Below are 18,416 nucleotides of genomic sequence, written 5' to 3' on the forward strand. Positions count from 1 at the left end.
CTACATTTTTTTCACCTCTTTATTGGTTTCCTACTGATTCTGTTTCCTTGCCTAGGACACCCCCATTCGTCAGCAGACGGCTGTCCGTAGCACTGTCATCATTACTAGGGTCACTGTGATGTCCATTCCTGTTAAAGGCTCTGCCCTCACACCCCCGGTGTCTCCTAGAAGGCTTCTCCCGGGGCTGTCCTGGGAGTCAGGCTGACCAGGGGCGACTGCTGCAGCTGCTCTGCCCCGTGCTGCCCACCGTCTCAGACTTAGCATCTGCTCACAGCTGTGGCCTCAGGGATGTTGCAATGGGACCCTCACACTCTCACGATGGTGGATGCCCAGGGCTGACAATCGTGGACTGAGTCTGTTTCATGCCACACAGGGGAGGTGGCTCAATGCTGACCACGGGCTTGGGGCAGTGAGCAGAGCTATCCCAGTGCCCGTCCAGAAAGGCGGGGAAGTGGGGCCGCAGCTTCAACCTCCACCTGGAGCCCTGACCCCTCCCTGCCTGTGAGGACCTGGGTCCCTCTCTCTGTCCACACAGGTGGGAACCTCCTCCCTATGACCCCCTTGATGATCCCGGTCAGCGGGGGCCACTCAGCCTAGTTCCCTCTTCTTTGGTCTGCTTCCCTCTCCATTTGGGGAACTTTCTTTCTCTTTTTCTGCATGTGTCTGTGGGTACGTGTTTCAGAAATATTCAAAATAGCATTTCTCAGTGTTAGGAGCAGAAGAGGGCTCTTAGGTGGGCACCACAATCACCCACTTTGCCGTGGAGTCTGAGCCCAGGATCCTCTCATGTCCCACCCACTGCTGTTGTCACCTGCTCTGGAAATTAACAGTGGTGATCCTGCAATGAACCTGACACCATTGAGCTCACAGCCACGCTGAGGAGTGGGGCTCGCGACAACATGCAGAGGAGGAAACTCAGGCTCAGAAAGGGCACTGCCCTCACGGTTACAAGAGCAGTGGGGACAGATTTAAATAGAGACGTTTTCCTTCAAAGGGAGACCTCTAACTCAAATCAAGGTCCCCTCAGCTTCCAGGCAGGACGACAGGACGGGGAGAGCCCCGTCCAAGGATCAAGGGCCACCGAGCAGGCAGGAACGACTCAGGGGCTTGTTCCCAGGGAGGTGGGGTGGACGCTGTTTCAAGAAAAAGGGAGAAGTCCCTGAAGGGGGCTGAGACAGAAAGCAAACCCACACTCTGGGGCCAGGGGAGCAGGCATGTATCCTTCCTTATTTCCCCGAACTTCTCTGTGCTCATTGCCACACTGACCTCCACGGAGCTGTAGGCAGATGTTAAACGTTTGTCTCTGCTGAACTGAGCTCTGCGGTGCAGCAGGAACCTGCAACCTCCCTGAAGCATCGCCAGGGCCTGGGTGACCCCTGTCCATGGAGAGGACCCCACAGGGACCTGCTGATGGACCGGCTAAGGACGAAGGAGATAAAACGTGAAGACTCTGAGAGGGAAAGACGTGCTCGGGTCACGCTCACTTGGAAGGGGCGTCTCAGGAAGACACCGGGTCTGTCATGGGAATGAGAGCCAGCCTCCTGGGGAGGGGCAGTTCCCCTTCCTGTGGGGCTGCTGACGTGACAGCCCCGGGAAGGGGAGGACTAGCCTCCCAGTGGACACACCCTCGGGTCTCCGTCCTGAGGGCACCGTGGTCTCCTCCATCTGCACCGCCTGGACCACAGGGACGAGACGCCATGACCCCCAGCCTCACGGCCCTGCTCTGCCTTGGTGAGATGGAGGAGGGGGAGGGGAAGCCCCAGCCAGCGAGGGACCCATCCCCACAGCCAGGCTGCTCTGTCAGGAGACCCCAGGACTCAGGAGGCTCACGGGTAGGAGAGGCGCTGCTCAGGATTCAGGGCGAACCTCTCACAGGGGTCTCTCTTCCAGGGCTGAGTGTGAGCCTGAGGACCCAGGTGCAGGCAGGTGAGTCTGTCCCCAGGTGTCCCACCTCCCTACTGATCATGGGGACAGGGGCCACCCCAGGCAATGGGGTGGGGAACAGCAGTTCTGGGCTGAAGGAGGGGGAGTCCGGGAGGTTGGGGGCTGAGAGCCGGGGACCTGGGGGTGAGGATGTCTTGTGACCCAGCCTCTGATGTCCTTCCAGGAACCCTCCCCAAACCCACCATCTGGGCTGAGCCAGGCTCTGTGATCCCCTGGGGGAGCCCCGTGACCATCTGGTGTCAGGGGACCCGGGGGGGCCCAGATGTTCCGTTTGGATAAAGAGGGAAGCTCACCTCCCTGGGACAGACGGCCCTCACTGGCGCCCGGGAACAAGGGCAATTTCTCCATCTCATACATGACAGAGGACTATGCAGGGAGATATCACTGTCACTATCGCAGCCCCACTGGCTGGTCAGAGAGCAGTGGCCCCCTGGAGCTGGTGGTGACAGGTGAGAGGACACTCGGGGGTCCCAGCCTCGGGCTCTGCCCTCAGGAAGGGGGTCTGCTCTCAGGGGTGTGTCCCTCTCACAGCCCAGCCCTGGAGGAGGAAAGGGGCATGTGAGCACCATTTCACAATCTCCCTCCTTCTCTCCTAGGGGCCCACAGCAAACCCACCCTCTCAGCCCTGCCGAGCCCTGTGGTGACCTCGGGAGGGAACGTGACCCTCCAGTGTGGCTCATGGGAGGGACTGGACGGGTTCATTCTGACTAAGGAAGGAGAACCCAAGTCCTCCTGGACCCTGGATGCACAGCGAGGCCCCCATGGGCAGACCCAGGCCCTGCTCCCCGTGGGTCGCGTGACCCCCAGCCACAGGTGGATGTTCAGATGCCACGGCTTTTACAGGGACACCCCCCAGGTGTGGTCGGCCCCCAGTGACCCCCTGGAGCTCCTGGTCCCAGGTGAGGAGGTCCCACCCTGGCCTCACGTACTTCTTGAGGCACGAGACAGATTATTAGATGCTTTTCTCCCAGGATTGTCCCAGATGAGAGGGTGGGGTGAGGGGGGAGCAGGGCACACAGGACAGAGACACAGAGTGTGAGCGACAGACAGTGCGGCCTGGGGACCAGGACGGGAGAAGGGGCTTCATGGGAGGAACCAGCCCCTACAGCCCAGGGCTGGTCTTCCCCCAGGTGTGTCTGGGAAGCCCTCCCTCCTGACCCCGCAGGGCCCTGTCGTGGCCTACGGACAGAGCTTGACCCTCCAGTGTCGCTCTCACGTCAGCTATGACAGATTCGCTCTGTCCCAGGAGGGGATACAGGCCCTCCCCCAGCGCCCTGGCTGGCAGCCCCAGGCTGGGCTCTCTCAGGCCGGCTTCCCCCTGGGCCCGGTGACCATCACCCACGCGGGCCGGTACAGATGCTACGGTGGACACAACCTCTCCTCCGAGTGGTCGGCCCCCAGTGACCCCCTGGACATCCTGGTGGCAGGTGAGGAGCCAGCGGGTCAGTCAGGGACGAGACTCTGCACAGGCCCTGCCGGGGGAGCCCCAGCTGGTGATGCTGGGACCAGGTGTGAGGGGTCCCCAGGGAGAAAGGGAGGGAGACAGAGAGAGACGGGGGTGGGCAGGGAGAGGGAGAGACTCGGAGAAAACAGAGACAGACAGAGATGAGGGGCCTCAGGGAGGCCCAGCTGAGTCGCAGTTCAGAACCAGGGGGCGGGCAGCCCCTCACCCCCCTTCCTCTCTCTAGGGTCGTTCCCTGACACGCCCTCCCTGTCGGTGCAGCCGGGCCCCGTGGTGGCCTCAGGAGAGAACGTGACCCTGCTGTGTCAGTCAGGGAGCAGAAAGGAAACTTTCCTTCTGTCCAAGGAGGGGGCAGCCTGGCCCCCACTGCGTCTTAGATCAAAGTACCGAGGTGGGCATTTCCAGGCCGAATTCTCCATGAGTCCCGTGACCTCAGCCCACAATGGGACCTACAGGTGCTACAGCTCACTCAGCAGTAACCCCTACCTGCTGTCACACGCCAGTGCCCCCCTGGAGCTCGCGGTCTCAGGTGAGGGACCCTGACCCTGTCCTCTCTGACTCAGTCAGCTCAGGGCTCTGTCCCCAGAAATGTCTGAGGTAGTAATGAATGAGGGGACACAGTGGGCCTCCAGAGAGGAGGACATTCAATGGCCCCTGACGCCAAAGTCTCATCATTGGATCCTGGGTCCTCAGCTGTTGAATCAGTGGGAACTCCCAGAAGTAGGAGAGTAAGATTATAGGGTTCAATCTCAGACTGAACACAGAACACACAGCACTCAATTATTTCTGTCTTAAGAGACCACTTTTCTCACTGATCCTGAGCACCGGGGGCACAGCCAACTCTGTTCCAAAGTGATTCCAAAGCAGGTTCTGAATTCAAAGAACACATGGAGGCTGAGAGAACCCAATGAGGAGAGCAGAGGGAACCTGGCATATTAGAGGAAGGGTTCATTAAGGAACTGTGTAGAAGCTGTAATATGAGAATTGGAGGCAGTGACGACACAGAACCCAGGAGAAGGGCTCGTGTCTCCCCAACTCCTCACTCACAACCTCACTTTACGATTCTCATGAGCAGCTGACACCATCCACCCGCCACAAAACCAGTCAGATCCCACGAGTGATGAAATCACTCAGATATGGGGCTGGGCTCCGAGGGTCATGTCCTGTCAAGGAGAGGCAGGTTCCCTGGGTGGACATCCTGGAGTCTAGGGTGACTGGGATCTGCTCTGACCGTGTGATCTCTCGTCCAGAATTCCTACCCTCACACCCGCAAGACTACACAGTGGAGAACCTCATCCGGATGGGCATGGCCGGCTCCGTCCTGCTGGGGCTCGGGATTCTGCTCTTTCAGGCTCAACACGGCCACGGAGGAGCCCAAGAAGCAGCCAGGAGCTGAACACGAGAGGGGACCGTGCACCGTCCGAGTGGTGGAGCCCTGTCACGACCTTATGTGCCAGGAGGTTCTGGAAGAGAATCTGCAGCACGTGTTGTGTGAACTGTCTGACCAGGGAGGGAGAGACATGGTGTGGGTGCAGGAGAAGGCCCGGGAGTCCCTGTGGAGGACTGGGCCTCGGATAACCATGGTGCCTTCCCTCCCCACCAGCGATGACTCTCCCTGACTGCCCCGTCCCCTCACCCCTGTGACGTGAGGCACATCCCACACGGCAGGTTTGGGTCCTTACCTTTATACATATTCATGTTCTGTTTCACTTATCATGAAACACATGTTGCTTTAGTTTTAATTTCCACATTCGCTAATGTGTGTCATTGACCCTTATTCGTTCATCCCATAACACAGACTCTGTTTTAATAACTGAATAAGTGGGTGAAAACAGTCTCCAGTTTGGAACAGGTAAATCTAAAACTATTCCCTAAAACTTTTCCTGGACCCATCAATCTATTCTCTCCTCATGAGACAACACCTAGTACAGTTTCTCCAGAAACACGAGGTGTTTGAATGAGCACAATGGTGCTTGAAGTGACAGCCAGTGGGTGTGCTGCGAAAATGGCTCTAGAAATGTATCACTTTTTCAAAAGCCCTAACTGTGGCAATCGTCTGTTTCTTTGGTGTAAATACTCTCTTTTGGCCAACTGCACGGTGCCAGTGGGAATGCACTGTATGCAGAGCTGGAATGTTCGAGTATAAACCAGCTGCAGCACACTCACTGATGATCTCAGTGTACACACAGGTCGTCTTCTATTTTAAAATTTAGGGTTTCCCTGGTGGCGCAGTGGTTAAGAATCCGCCTGCCAATGCAGGGGACGCGGGTTTGAGCCCTGGTCCGGGAAGATCCACGTGCCGCAGAGCAACTATGCCCGTGCGCCAGAACTACTGAGCCTGCGCTCTAGAGCCTGCAAGCCACAACTACTGAGCCCACATGCCACAACTACTGAAGCCCGCGTGCCACGAGCCCGTGCTCCACAACAAGAGAAGCCACCGCAAACAAAGAGTAGCCCCCGCTCGCTGCAACTAGAGAAAGCCCGGGCGCAGCAACAAGGACCCAACACAGCCAAAAACAAATAATTAATGAATTAATTAATTTAAAAAAGAAAGTTTAAAATCTATGGTAATTTCCACCTCAATGTCATGCCACAGTGATAGTGAAAGCATGATGCCAAAATTATATTACATCCACATTAAAGGTAAATAGAAAACAACGGCAATGTTAATTGTGGGAAAAAATAGAGTGCCTAGAATCCCAATATGTAACTGGTGAGAGTTCAAAGTGTTACCAGTCAATGAGGAAAGTAGATAACAATTATCCATTAAAAGGAAGAGACACACGTCTCTAGCCCCTAACTGTGTACCCTAGAGGAAAGTGTGTGCGTATGCATATGATATGTTTGTAACAGAGAAGAACAAACCTGACTCCATATTGGACCTATTCCTTTAGCTCCAACCCTTGTGCTCTGTTGCCTGTGCTCAGTCATGCACCTTTGCAAAAGAACGTTGCCTATAGCTTGAAATATACAGAATAGCCCATTCTCAAGATTCTGACCTTTAAAGTTATAACACTTCATACATACAGAGATAAAAAGTTGCAGAACAGAGAGTAACCTTTTCTTGTTGGAGGTTTAAAGGAACATGATGACCAGAGCTACATGGACAGCTGCAAGAACAAAGGATTCCAGCATCAAAAAGTGTGCAACAACCAGCCACACGTCCTCCGCTTTGTGTGTGTGTGTGTGTGTGTGTGTGTGTGTAAATGCACAGGTGGGTGTTTAATCTGTATTATCTCTGTTCTCCCTGGAATTTTCTTCCCCATGGGGCAAGGGCTACTTTACATTTAATAAACACTGTCTGACCCCCCACACACACAAAAACCCCATCTAACTCGGGTAAGAAGGTTCTTTGGGGCATCAGTCCACCACCTTCTAGGTCTGCTGGCTTTCTGAATAAAGTCACTATTCGTTGCCCCAACATCTCATCTCTCTGTCCCATGGCGAGCAGTATGAGCTTGGACTCAGCACATTCATGAGGATGTTGGCAGAGGTGTCACTCATTTTAGACAAAAACCACAGACATCAATGGCACAATTAATATTTGTGGTTTAAAAGAAGACATACAGATGGCACATGAAAAGATAACCAACACCGCTAACTAGTAGAGAAATGCAAATCAAAACTACCATGAGGTACCACCTCACACCGGTCGGAATGGCCACCATTAAAAAGTCTACAAACAATAGATGCTGAAGAGGGTGTGGAGAAAAGGGGACCCTCCTGCACTGTTGGTGGGAATGCAAATTGGTGCAGCCACTATGGAGAACAGTATGGAGGTTCCTCAAAAAACTAAAAATAAAGTTGCCAGATGATCCAGCAATGCCACTCCTGGGCATATATCCAGACAAGCTGTAATTCGAAAAGATACGTGTACACCTATATTCACAGCATCACTATTTACAATAGTCAAGACATGGAAACAACCTAAACGTCCACTGACAGATGAATGGATAAAGAAGATGTTGTGTGTGTGTGTATACATATATACACACACGCGCACACACGCGCACGCGCACACACACGCACGCACACACACACACAATGGAATACTACTCAGACATAAAAAAAATGGAAAAGGGTGGGAAAGGGAGGATGGGAGGGAGGGGATATGGGGACGTGTGTATGCATATGGCTGATTCGTTTTGTTGTGCAACAGAAACTAACACAGTAATTAGTGAAGCAATTATATTCCCATAAAGATCTATTTAAAAAATTGAGGGCTTCCCTGGTGGCACAGTGGTTGAGAATCTGCCTGCTAATGCAGGGGACACGGGTTCGAGCCCTGGTCTGGGAGGATCCCACGTGCCGCGGAGCGACTAGGCCCGTGAGCCACAACTACTGAGCCTGCGCGTCTGGAGCCTGTGCTCCGCAACAAGAGAGGCTGCGATAGTGAGAGGCCCGCGCACCGCGATGAAGAGTGGCCCCCGCTTGCCACAACTAGAGAAAACCCTCGCACAGAAACGAAGACCCAACACAGCAAAAATTAATTAATTAATAAACTCCTACCCCCAACATCTTCTTTAAAAAAAACAAAAATTGAAAGAAAAAAAATGAAATAATGCCACTTGCAGCAACGTGGATGGACCTAGAGATGATCATACTAAGTGAAGTAAGACAGAAAGAGAAAGACAAATACCATATGATATCACTTACATGTGCAATCTAAAAAATGACACAAGGGACTTTCCTAGTGGTCCAGTGGCTAAGACTCCATGCACCCAATGCAGGGGGCCCAGGTCTGAACCCTGATCAGGGAACTAGATCCCACATGCTGCAACTAAGAGTTCGCATGCCACAACTAAACATCCTGCATGCCTCAAAAAGGATCCCGCACGCGGCAGTGAAGATCCCATGTGCCACAACTAAGGCCAGGTGCAGCCACATAAATAAATAAATACAACACAAATGAACATATCTATGAAACAGTAACAGACTCACAGACATAGAGAACAGACTTGCGGTTGCCAATGGGGAGGGAGGTATTGGGAGTTTGGGATTAGCAGATACAAACTATTTATATATAAGATGGATAAACGACAAGGTCCTACTGTATAGCACAGGAAACTATATTCAATATCCTGTGATAAACCATAATGGAAAAGAATATATATAGGTATAACTGAATCACTTTGCTGTACAGCAGAAATTGACATACTGTAAAGCAACTATACTTCAATAACTCTTTTTGTTAATTTTTAAAAATTTGTGGTTTATATATATGCAATGGAATATTATAGGGCAGTAAAAATTCACAAACTGAAACTACAGACAGAATAAAGATCCATTTTGAAACATGGAATTAAATAAATAAAAGAAAATGTTAAGAAGCATGACTGTAATATTACTCCACTACATACATAATGTTCAAGAGGAGACAAGATTTACAACTTAGGGAGGCATAACTCATCTTGACCCTACCATAAAAGAAGGAAACGGTTTCCATGTAATTCATTAGGGTGGTGACCTGTATGGTGATGCTGGAAGCTTTAGTTCAAGATGGAAGCCACAGGGTCTTCTGGAAAACGGGTAATTTCTCACTGAATTTCTTTCTTATTGCTTTATAATTAACATACAATATTATACTAGTTTCAGGTGTACAACATAGTGATTTGATATTTTTAAACATTATGAAATGATCACCACAATAAAACCAGTTACAATCTGTCACCACACAAAGTTGTTACAGTATTATTGACTATATTCCTTATGTGTACATTACATCCCCATGACTTATTTCTTCTACAGCTGGAAGTTTGTACCTCTTAATCCCCTTTACGTATTTCATCCTTCCCCCCTCCCACACTCCCCTATGGCAACCACCAGTTTGTTCTCTGTACCTATGAGTCTGTTTCTGTTTCGTTTTGTTTGTTCTTTCGTGTTGTTTATTTTTGCTTTTGTTGCCCTTGCCTAAGGAGACATATCCAAAAACATACTGCTTTCTTAACGCCTTATAGATTTAAGAACACAGCTTTTTCACCTCCTCGGTTAAGTTTATTCCCAGGTATCTGATTCTTTTTGAAGTAATTCTAAACAGGATTGCTTTCTTGATATTCTTTCTGATAGTTCATTTTTAATGTATAGAAAAGCGGAAGATTTCTGTATATTAGTTTGGTATACTTTATTACAACTTTACTGAATTCATTCATTAGTTTTAATAGGTTTTGGTGGAGTAATTAGAGCTTTCTATGTATAGTATCATGCCATCTGCAAATAGTTACTTCTTCATGTTCAGTTTGGATGCGTTTTATTTCTTTTCCTTGACTAATTGCTGTGGCTAGGACTTCTACTACTATGTTGAATAAAAATGGGGAAAGGGAGCATCTTCTCTTGTTCCAGATCTTAGAGGAAATGAATTCAGCTCTTCACCCTTCAGTATAATGTTACACTAAAGGACTTTACATCATGATCCAGTGAGATTCATTCCAAGGATGCAAGGATGGTTTAACATCCATAATCCAACCAATGGGATACACCACATTCACAAAATGAAGGACAAAAACTATATGATCATCTCAATAGATATAGAAAAAAACATTTGACAAGATTCAACACCCATTTATGACAGAAACTCTCACTCAAGTGGGTATAGAAGGAACCTACCGCAACACAATACAGGCCATAATGACAAGCCCACAGGTAACATCATACTCAATGGTGAAAAACTGAAAGCGAACCCTGTAAAATCAGGAATAAGACAAGAGTGCCCATTCTCACCACTCTTCTTCAACACAGTATTGGAAGTCCTAGACAAAACAATTAGGCAAGACAATGAAATAAAAGCCATCCAAATTTGACAGAAAGAAGCAAAACTGTCACTATTTCTGGTTGACTTGATTTTATATGTAGAAAACCCTGCAAACTCCAACAAAAATTATAAACAAATATAGTAAAGTTGCAGGATACAAAATCAATATACAAAAACCTGTTGCACTTTTATTCACTAAAAATGAGCTAGCAGAAAGAGAAATTAAGAAAACAATCTCATTTACCATTGCAATAAAAATAATAAAATACCTAGGAGTCAATTTAACTAAAGAGGTCTCAGAGACCTGTACATTGAAAATTATGAGACACTGTTGAAAGAAACTGAAGACACAAATAAATGGCAAGCTATTCTGTGCTTAGGTGTTGAAGAATATAACATTGTTAAAATGTTCATATGACCTAAAGCAATCTACAGATTCAGTGTAACCCCTATCAAAATCTGAAGCACGTTTTCCATAGAAATAGGACAGAAAAAAATTCTAAAATTCCCATGGAACCAGAAAAGACCACAAAGAGCTAAAGCAAGCTTAAGAAAAAAGCACAAAGCTGGAGGTATCACACTCCCTGATTTCAAACTATCATCACAAACCATAGAAATCTAAACTGTATCACAGTGGCAGAAAATCAGATAAGTAGCTCAAAGAACAGAATTGAGAGCCCAGAAATAAACTCACACATATATGAGCAATTAATTTACAACAAAGGAGCAAAGAACATACAATAGAGAAGGAATAGTTTCTTCAGTAGATGGTGTTGGGGACTTCCCTGGCGGTCCGGTGGTTAGGACCCCGTGCTTCCAATGCAGGAGGCGCGGGTTCAATCCCTGGTCAGGGAACTAAGATCACACATGCCGCGTGGCACGGACAAAAAGTAATAAACAAACAAACAAATAAATAAATGGTGTTGGGAAAACTGGACAGCCACACCAAAAATAAAAATAAAAATAGACCACTATCTCATACCACACACAAAAGTCAACTCAAAATCCATTAAAGACTTGAATGTAAGGCTAGAAACTTTAAACTCTTAGAAGAAAACAGAGTACGCTCTTTGACACTGATGTTAACAATATCTTTCTAGATCTGTCTCCTCAGGCAAGGAAATAAAGGCAAAAATAAACAAATGGGATTACATCGATCTAAAATCTTTTGCACGGTGAAGGAAACAACCGACAAAATGAAAAGACAACCTATGGAATGGGAAGAGAGAGTTTCCAATCATGTATCTAACAAGGGGTTAATAACAAAAATATATTTAAAAAACTCATACGACTCAACAACAAAAATACAACCAACCTGATTTTAAAATGAGCAGAGGAAGGGAAGAGACAGTGTTTCAAAGAAGACATACAGAAGGCCAACGGGCATGTTGAAAACATGTTCAACATCACTAATTATTAGGGAAATGCAAGTCCAAACCACTATGAGACCTCGGCCCTGGTGGAACGGCTATTATCAAAAAGGCAAGAAATAAAAAGTGTTGGTGAGGACGTGGGGAAAAGCTATTCTTCATATACTGTTGGTGGGAATGTAAACCGGTGCCGCCACTGTGGAAGCCAGTATGGAGGCCCCTTGTAAAATTAAAAATAGAACTACCATATGCTCTAGGTATTCCACTTCTGGGCATTTATCGATGGAATAGAAAAACACTAGTTTGAAAAGATATATGCACCCCCGTGTTCATCGCAGCATTATTTATGATAAACAAGACATGGAAACAACCTAAGTGCCCATCAACAGATGAATGGATAAAGAAAATATGATACATCGGGACTCCCCTGGTGGCGCAGTGGTTAAGAATCCACCTGCCAATGTAGGAGACATCGGTCTGAGCCCTGGTCCAGGAAGGTCCCACATGCCATGGAGCAACTAAGCCCGTGCACCACAACTACTGAGCCTGCGCTCTAGAGCCCACAAGCCACAACTGCTGAAGCCCGTGTGCCACAACTACTGAGCCTGTGCTCTAGAGCCCGGGAGCCACAACTACTGAGCTCGCACGCCCAGAGGCCGTGCTCCGCAACAAAAGAAGCCACTGCAATGAGAAGCCAGCGCACCACAACGAAGAGTAGCCCCCGCTCGCCACAACTAGAGAAAGCCCGTGAGCAGCAACGAAGCCATAAATAAATAAATAAATAAATAAATAAATAAATAAATAAATAAATTTATTATTGCGTTTTCATTTCCTGTAGGTTAAACTGTGATTTTTGTTGTTGAGATCCTTGATGGAACATATTCCAGAGACCCATGGATCCCCCCTTTTCCTTCAACCTACAACCATCCCTCCTTCTCCCCTGTACACTCCTCGGTGCTGGGGAATCTGCTAACTTGCAGAAGAGAATGGTCTATAACAGAAGATGTAGGATGGGACCCATGGGCTTGTACAGGATCCAGAGAGTCAGTGTACGCCTGGGGCTGTATGTGGATGTTTTTTTGACTTATTGGGGAAGACAGGCTGAGCAACCTCGGGTACACCACTACCTTTTTCTGGCTTTGGTGTCCCTGTCAAAGATGTGGGGATCTGGAAGAATACCCCCAAAAGCCTTGACTCTCTTCCATTTGCAGATGCTGCCACTGTGGACCCAGAGCCCATGGAAGACCGAACGATGAAGGGCGAGGTGAATCCTCCCAGCCCCAACCCTCACCATAACTTGAGCCCTTCCACATATCCAGTGCTCCTGCCTTCAGATATCATGTCTCAGTACATCATTCTTACCCTTCTCCTCTCAGGACCCTACAGCAGAAGACACACAGGATGTGATACACGCCCACATGAACCGCTACACCCTCTCAGAGACAATATTCACTCCCATTCCCCTGAGCCCTACGTCCTCCTCTGAGTCCAGTATCTACATGGGACTCGATGTAAACCAAGACCATGCTGAGACCCGACCTGGCCCCAGGCTCTGAGCACACAGAGTGTTACAAAGCAAGGACCTGGACCTCTTCTTAAAGGGGCTCCTCCATGGACACTCTTCCTTCTCCTCAAACCCAGGCCCCCAGCTCTGAGGCTCACAGTGGAGTCTCAAGACATGTAGGATGGTCTTCAAAATCCCACAACCCCTTCGTCGTCTCCCAGCTGTTCTATTCTAACTATCCAGCCATTTCCGGATATTTTATTGCACTCACCCGCACATACTGGATAGCAAATCACTATCATCCTTTTTCTGAAATTCCACTGAAGCAAATCTAGAAAGTCTGCCAGTTGATCCTTCAAACTATTCAGTTAAAACGACGACAGCAACAACAACTATTCTGTAAAATTTTACAAAGATGATGTATAAAATGAACTTATTTACAAAACAGAAACAGACTCACAGAATTAGAGAACAAACTTATGGCTACCAGGGGGGCAGCGTGGGGGGAGGGATAGATTGGGAGTTTGGGATTGACATGTATACACTGCTATATTTAAAATAAAATGCCTCAGAACCTTTTTTTTTTTTTTTAAGATTCCATACGTATGTGTGAGCATACAGGGGCAGGACAGGAATAAAGATGCAGACCTAGAGAATGGACTTGACACAGGAAAGGGGAAGGGGAAGCTGGGATGAAGTGAGAGAGTGGCACGGACATATACACACTACCAAACATAAGGTAGATAGCTAGTGGGAAGCAGCTGCATAGCACAGGGAGATCAGCTCGGTGCTTTGTGACCACTTAGAGGGGTGGGATAGGGAGGGTGGGAGGGAGACGCAAGAGGGAGGAGATATGGGAACATATGTATATGTATAGCTGATTCACTTTGTTATACAGCAGAAACTAACACACCACTGTAAAGCAATTATACTCCAATAAAGATGTTTAAATAAATAAATAAAATGCCTTTGCATGAAAAAATAAAAGCAATGCAAGTAGGTGAAAAAAAAAAAGATGAAGTATATCCTGTTTGAGGTATCCAGTATGGTGGCCACTAGCCATACAAGGGTACTTAAATGAAAATTAGATTAAATTAAATAAATTTTAAAATTCAGTTCCTCGGCTACACTAGCCAAAATTCAAGGGCTCAGAAACCGCACGTATCTGCTCACTGCCACACGGAACACAGCAAACACATGACACTTCCATCGTGGTAGAACACAACAGCTGTTCTAGATTGATGACGCCAATGTGAAGACAGAATCCATATTCTCACAGAGCTCAGTCTGATGGAAGAGACCCACAGGTAGGGATGATACTTAACATAATATTACGAGATGACCAAACCTAGTGGAATGTAAGTAACAAGGAGAATCTCTTCCTGGAAGGACTTATCACCTCTTAACTCCGTGAAAATTTCTGCCGGATATATTTTCACCCAGACTCTAAGGATATCACCTCGTGCTTACACGTTTTTTTTAGCACCCATCGTTTTCTGGAAAGAAACCACACATCTGTTCTTAGTACACAATACACTCAGGAAGGTGGCTTTTGCGGAACTCTCCAATCTTACCCTTAATTTTTTATTTTCTAATTTAATCAGTGTCTTCACAAAGAGCCCACAAACTACTACATACAATAAACTAAATGGAGTTAATCTTTAAAAAATTGTGGATCAGCTATGTTGTACACCTGAAATGTATATAATATTGTCAATCAACTATACCTCAATTTTTAAAAGAGAACAAAATCCTGCCGTTAGAGAACATGGATGGACCTGCAGGGTATTATGTTTAGTGAAGAAAGTCAGACAGAAAAAGAGAAATACTATATGTTTTCACTTATGTGTGGAATCTAAAAATCAAAACGAACGAACAAATATAACAAAACAGAATCAGACTCACAGATACAGAGAACAAACTAGTGGTTGCCTGAGGGAAGAAGAGGGGTGGCGGGGAGCAAAATAGGTGAAAGGGATTAAGAAATACCAATGACCAGTTATAAAATAAGTAAGTCACAGGGATATAACGTACAGCACAGGGAATATGGTCAATATTTGATAATACTTTGTTATGGTGTGTAATCTATAAAAATATCGAATCACTGTGTAATACACCTGTAACTAATATAATATTGTAAGTCAACCATACGTCAACTTTTAAAAATTGTTAGGTGTCCAAGGAACTTGGAAATACACACATACAGGGAAACGATGATACAGTATAAGGAAATCCATAAATTAAAAAAAATCATAAAATTGGCATTTTCAATAAAAAAAATTTACTATCATAAAGATGGTTGAGCATTCAAGATAAAATATAATGTTTGGGAATTTTCTTAAACGTAGGAAAGAAGAAATAAGAAATTCTATGAAAATCATATCCAAGATGAAAAAAGAAAATAATTCAATGTATCAAGGTAATAACAGATTAGATACTGAAGAATAAATTTCTGGTAAACTTAACAATGTCGTCATAGGTGGGTTGAGTCAGAGATTACGTTACAAGCCCGGCCATTGTTAAATGATCTGAAGAGACAGCTCTAGTCCGAAAATCTTCCAGGAAGCCCAATTCCTCCCTCAGCTGGGCCCCCCACACTGACTTTTTTAAGGTAAGAAGAGCCTCTGTGAGTCACCTGTCCGTCCCGTGGTCAACTTGTACACGACATTAGTTGGGCCGCCATCATAACGTCCTGTGTGCTTTTCAGGTTTGCTGGGTCACCGCCTTCTGTTCAGCAGAAGCAGTACTGTGCTGCCCACCATCGCCAGCCTGGCGTGTCTTGGTGGGTCCTGGAAGGGAAGGCAGGCAGGGAACTCTCTGGTGGACACACTGGGCTGGAACACTGAGTCCTCCACAGCAGAGAGCCCTGCTTCCATGGGGGCAAGGTAGACCTTGATGGCTGAGTTCATCTTCAGCTGAGCACAGTCGTAGCCAACGAGGCTCCCAGGCCAGGTGGAAGCAGGAGTGGGGGGCCAGGTCTTACAGGAGATGGACTGTCCATCATAAGTCTTTCTTTCCAGGGTTCTTCTTGAGCCAGAGGATCTGGGCACAAGGGGGTGAGTCTCTTCCCCAAACCTTGGGTTGCCATCCACCTCAAATAAGACCTTCCTGTAATAGGAGGGGATACAGCACAGAAGGTAGGGTGATGGGTTGACGGGGGGACGTCGTAACAATATGAGGGTGAGTCTCTTGGGAAGTAGACAGTGGGGGCCCAGGAAAGTCTAGCCCCCAATTCTGGTCCAGAAACCCTTCCTAGACACTCTTCTTCCCTCTGCTGAGCCAGGCTCTAGGGCACCAATAGAAGACTGTGATGCTCAGACCTGGCGTGTCTGGGAGGAATCGGTGTCATCTCTAGAGTGAGGGAAGGAAGCAGTGCCAGAAGCAACAGCCCCTCGGAGGACAAGGCAATAACTCAAGTCCTCCAGCAGTTCCATGAGAGCAGGCACTGCAGGCACTACTGCTGCTGTCCTGCTTTCAGAAGAGGGGGAGAACCGTATACCGCGCCCCTGAGACTCCAGGAGGTTGTGTTGTAGGCTTCACCGTGCCACGTGTTTCTTGTGTGAGCTGACATCATTTCACTCAACGCAGGTTATTCTTCTATTCATTGTCTACTCTGTCTTGTCTTATGCAACTAATTTTACATTATCAACATCTAGTAAGAGTCCGCTAGTCGGCACTTGCTCAAAGTTCTCAGCAGATGTTCTTCTTGTAGGAGATGCCATGTCTCTGTGGCGTAGGAATCTCCATGGGGCATGGGTTCCCCTGGTTTGGAAAGGAGCCTTAGAGACGTGGGAAGGAGGAGGAACCTCTGAGCACAGGGAGGGGAAGGGGCTCCCCATCTTCCTCTCTAAGCTGTGCCTCCTTCTCCCCCAGGTGGTCAGGACAAGCCCTCCCTGTCAGCCTGGCCAAACCCTATGGTTCCTCAAGGACAGCATGTGACTCTTCAGACTGGACCCCCATCTCGGCTTTGACAGGTTCAGCCTGTACAAGGATGATGGAGCCCACGTCCCTGGGCTCCCAGGCATATTTCAGAACAGCTTCCTCATGGGCCCTGTGACCTCAGCACATGCAGGGACCTACAGATGTCACGGTGATTACAGTCACTTCCCCTCTGTGTGGTCAGCACCCAGCGAGCCCCTGGAGATCGTGGTCACAGGTCAGAGAGCTCTTGTCCAGAATGGCTACCCGTTGAGCCAATCTTCCTAATCCCAAAGTTTCCTGGTGGAAGTGTCAGTCAGGGTCCAGTCAGAACAACAGGAAGCGCTCCAAGTATTTTAGATAAAAGAGTACTTAATGCAGGAACTTGGGTACTAGAGTGGGCAGAATAATTGTACCCCATGATGCCCACATCCTAATACTCCAAATCTAGGAATGTGTCATGTTACATTCCAAGGGAGACGAAATTGGATAGGGAACTAATGTTGGTAAGCAGTTGACCCTGAGATGGGGAGACTATCCTGGGTTATCCAGGTGGGCTCTGTCATCACAAGGGTCCACATAAGAGAAAGAAGGAGGCAGGAGCGTGAGCATCAGAGCAACAGCGCATAAGAAAGCCGCCACCCACCAGCGCTGGCTTCGAAGATAGAGGACAGGGTCATGAAACCAGGAATTCCAGCTGCCTCTCCAAGTTGGAAAAGGCACGGGAACTGATTCTCCCCTAGAGCTCCAGAAGGGAACACAGCCCTGCTGACACCTCGATCTTAACCCAGTGAAACCTGTGTCAGACTTCTGACTCCAAAACTACAAAATCATAGATTTGTGTTCTTTTCAGCCACCACGTTTGTGGCAATTTCCTACAGCAGCAATAGGGAACCAATACAGGTATCCAGGTGACGGGTAAGTTAGGAAACCAAACAGGGGAAGTGAGGCTACCCAGCAATAGGTAAGGGCAGGACGCTGGTACCACCACTAGGCTGGAGTGACATAAGGAGGGGGCAGTGTTCATAGAGCCTGTCTCAGGCGTGCCCCACGGAAGCAGGGACCATGGAGAAGGCACGGACATGGCAGGAGATGAGCCCCTGCGCTGCCCCCCATCCACAGGCACAGGCTGGAGGGACACTGAGAGGTGCTGTTGTCCCTGCCTTACTGCTTAATTTTTACCTCCTACCAGGGGTTCTGATGTGTCAAAAAGAACATGAACCTGGAGGCTTCCCTGGTGGTGCAGTGGTTAGGAATCCGCCTGCCAATGCAGGGGACGCGGGTTCGAGCCCTAGTCCAGGAAGATCCCACATGCCGCGGAGCAACTACGCCCGTGAGCCACAACTACGGAAGCCGCGCACCTAGAGCCCGTGCTCGGCAACAAGAGAAGCCACTGCACTAAGAAGCCCGCGCACCGCAATGAAGAGTAGTCCCCGCTCGCCGCAACTAGAGAGAGCCTGTGCGCAGCAA

The 18,416-nt window shown here is 48.0% G+C and overlaps 2 protein-coding genes across 6 annotated transcripts in view; one reads left to right on the forward strand and one right to left on the reverse strand.

Annotated features, from left to right (window-relative positions):
* The window catches only part of LOC101327360 (NACHT, LRR and PYD domains-containing protein 7-like), a 120,962-nt gene that overhangs the window by 43,561 nt on the left and 58,985 nt on the right, over nucleotides 1-18,416 (reverse strand). For 2 of the 5 annotated variants that reach the window (XM_073796167.1, XM_073796166.1), the window contains exon 7: nucleotides 15,664-16,136. The exons of 1 other annotated variant lie outside the window; for it this stretch is intronic. In XM_073796167.1, the coding sequence (XP_073652268.1) occupies nucleotides 15,746-16,136 (391 nt within the window). In that variant the 3' untranslated portion in view covers nucleotides 15,664-15,745. Of the gene's footprint in view, nucleotides 1-1,266; nucleotides 1,420-15,663; nucleotides 16,137-18,416 lie in introns of all 5 variants that reach the window. 2 more of the 5 variants (XM_073796169.1, XM_073796168.1) reach the window with 1 other exon arrangement.
* On the forward strand, nucleotides 1,506-4,993 carry LOC117309199 (leukocyte immunoglobulin-like receptor subfamily A member 6). Its single transcript, XM_073796189.1, is given in 8 exon segments — nucleotides 1,506-1,731; nucleotides 1,891-1,926; nucleotides 2,108-2,196; nucleotides 2,198-2,393; nucleotides 2,541-2,843; nucleotides 3,075-3,371; nucleotides 3,633-3,935; nucleotides 4,657-4,993. Coding segments are annotated over 8 exon segments (1,581 nt in total). The 5' UTR covers nucleotides 1,506-1,520; the 3' UTR covers nucleotides 4,803-4,993.

Source organism: Tursiops truncatus, chromosome 19, assembly GCF_011762595.2.
Source record: "Tursiops truncatus isolate mTurTru1 chromosome 19, mTurTru1.mat.Y, whole genome shotgun sequence".
Taxonomy (NCBI): Eukaryota; Metazoa; Chordata; class Mammalia; order Artiodactyla; family Delphinidae; genus Tursiops; species Tursiops truncatus.